Here is a 420-nt window from a genome sequence, read left to right on the forward strand (position 1 = left end):
TGGACAAACGGCGCTATTAGTGGCCATTACAGAGGGACACAAAGATATCGTACAAATCTTGTTAGATCAGGGTGCCGATGTCAACTCGAAAACTGAATGGGGCGACACACTGCTCCCTTTTGCTGTGCGAAGTGGACAAGAACAAATCTGCTGGTTATTAATCAAAAGAGGAGCTGACGTGGATGCCAAAGACCGCAGGGGATTAACGCCGTTGTATTGGGCCATTGAGGAGAGACGTAAAGATATCGTACAAATCCTCGTAGATGAGGGTGCCGATGACATCTTGAAAACTGAAAGGGGCGAGACACTGCTGCATTTTGCTATGCGAGAAGGACAAGAAGAAATTTGCAGAATTCTAGTCACAGGAGGTGCTGACGTAAATGACAAAGATGTAAGTGGATGCACAGCTTTACATTTTGC

At 46.0% G+C, this 420-nt stretch overlaps 1 protein-coding gene across 1 annotated transcript; it reads left to right on the top strand.

Annotated features, from left to right (window-relative positions):
- Positions 1 to 4: 4 nt before the first annotated feature.
- Positions 5 to 415, top strand: LOC108630320 (putative ankyrin repeat protein RF_0381; the record flags this gene model as incomplete). Its single annotated transcript, XM_018033533.2, has 1 exon — positions 5 to 415. A coding segment is annotated over one exon (411 nt), but the record flags the coding sequence as incomplete, so codon positions are not given.
- Positions 416 to 420: the final 5 nt, after the last annotated feature.

Source organism: Ceratina calcarata, unplaced genomic scaffold, assembly GCF_001652005.2.
Source record: "Ceratina calcarata isolate Rehan_Ccalc_2016 unplaced genomic scaffold, ASM165200v1 scaffold14070, whole genome shotgun sequence".
Lineage (NCBI taxonomy): Eukaryota > Metazoa > Arthropoda > Insecta > Hymenoptera > Apidae > Ceratina > Ceratina calcarata.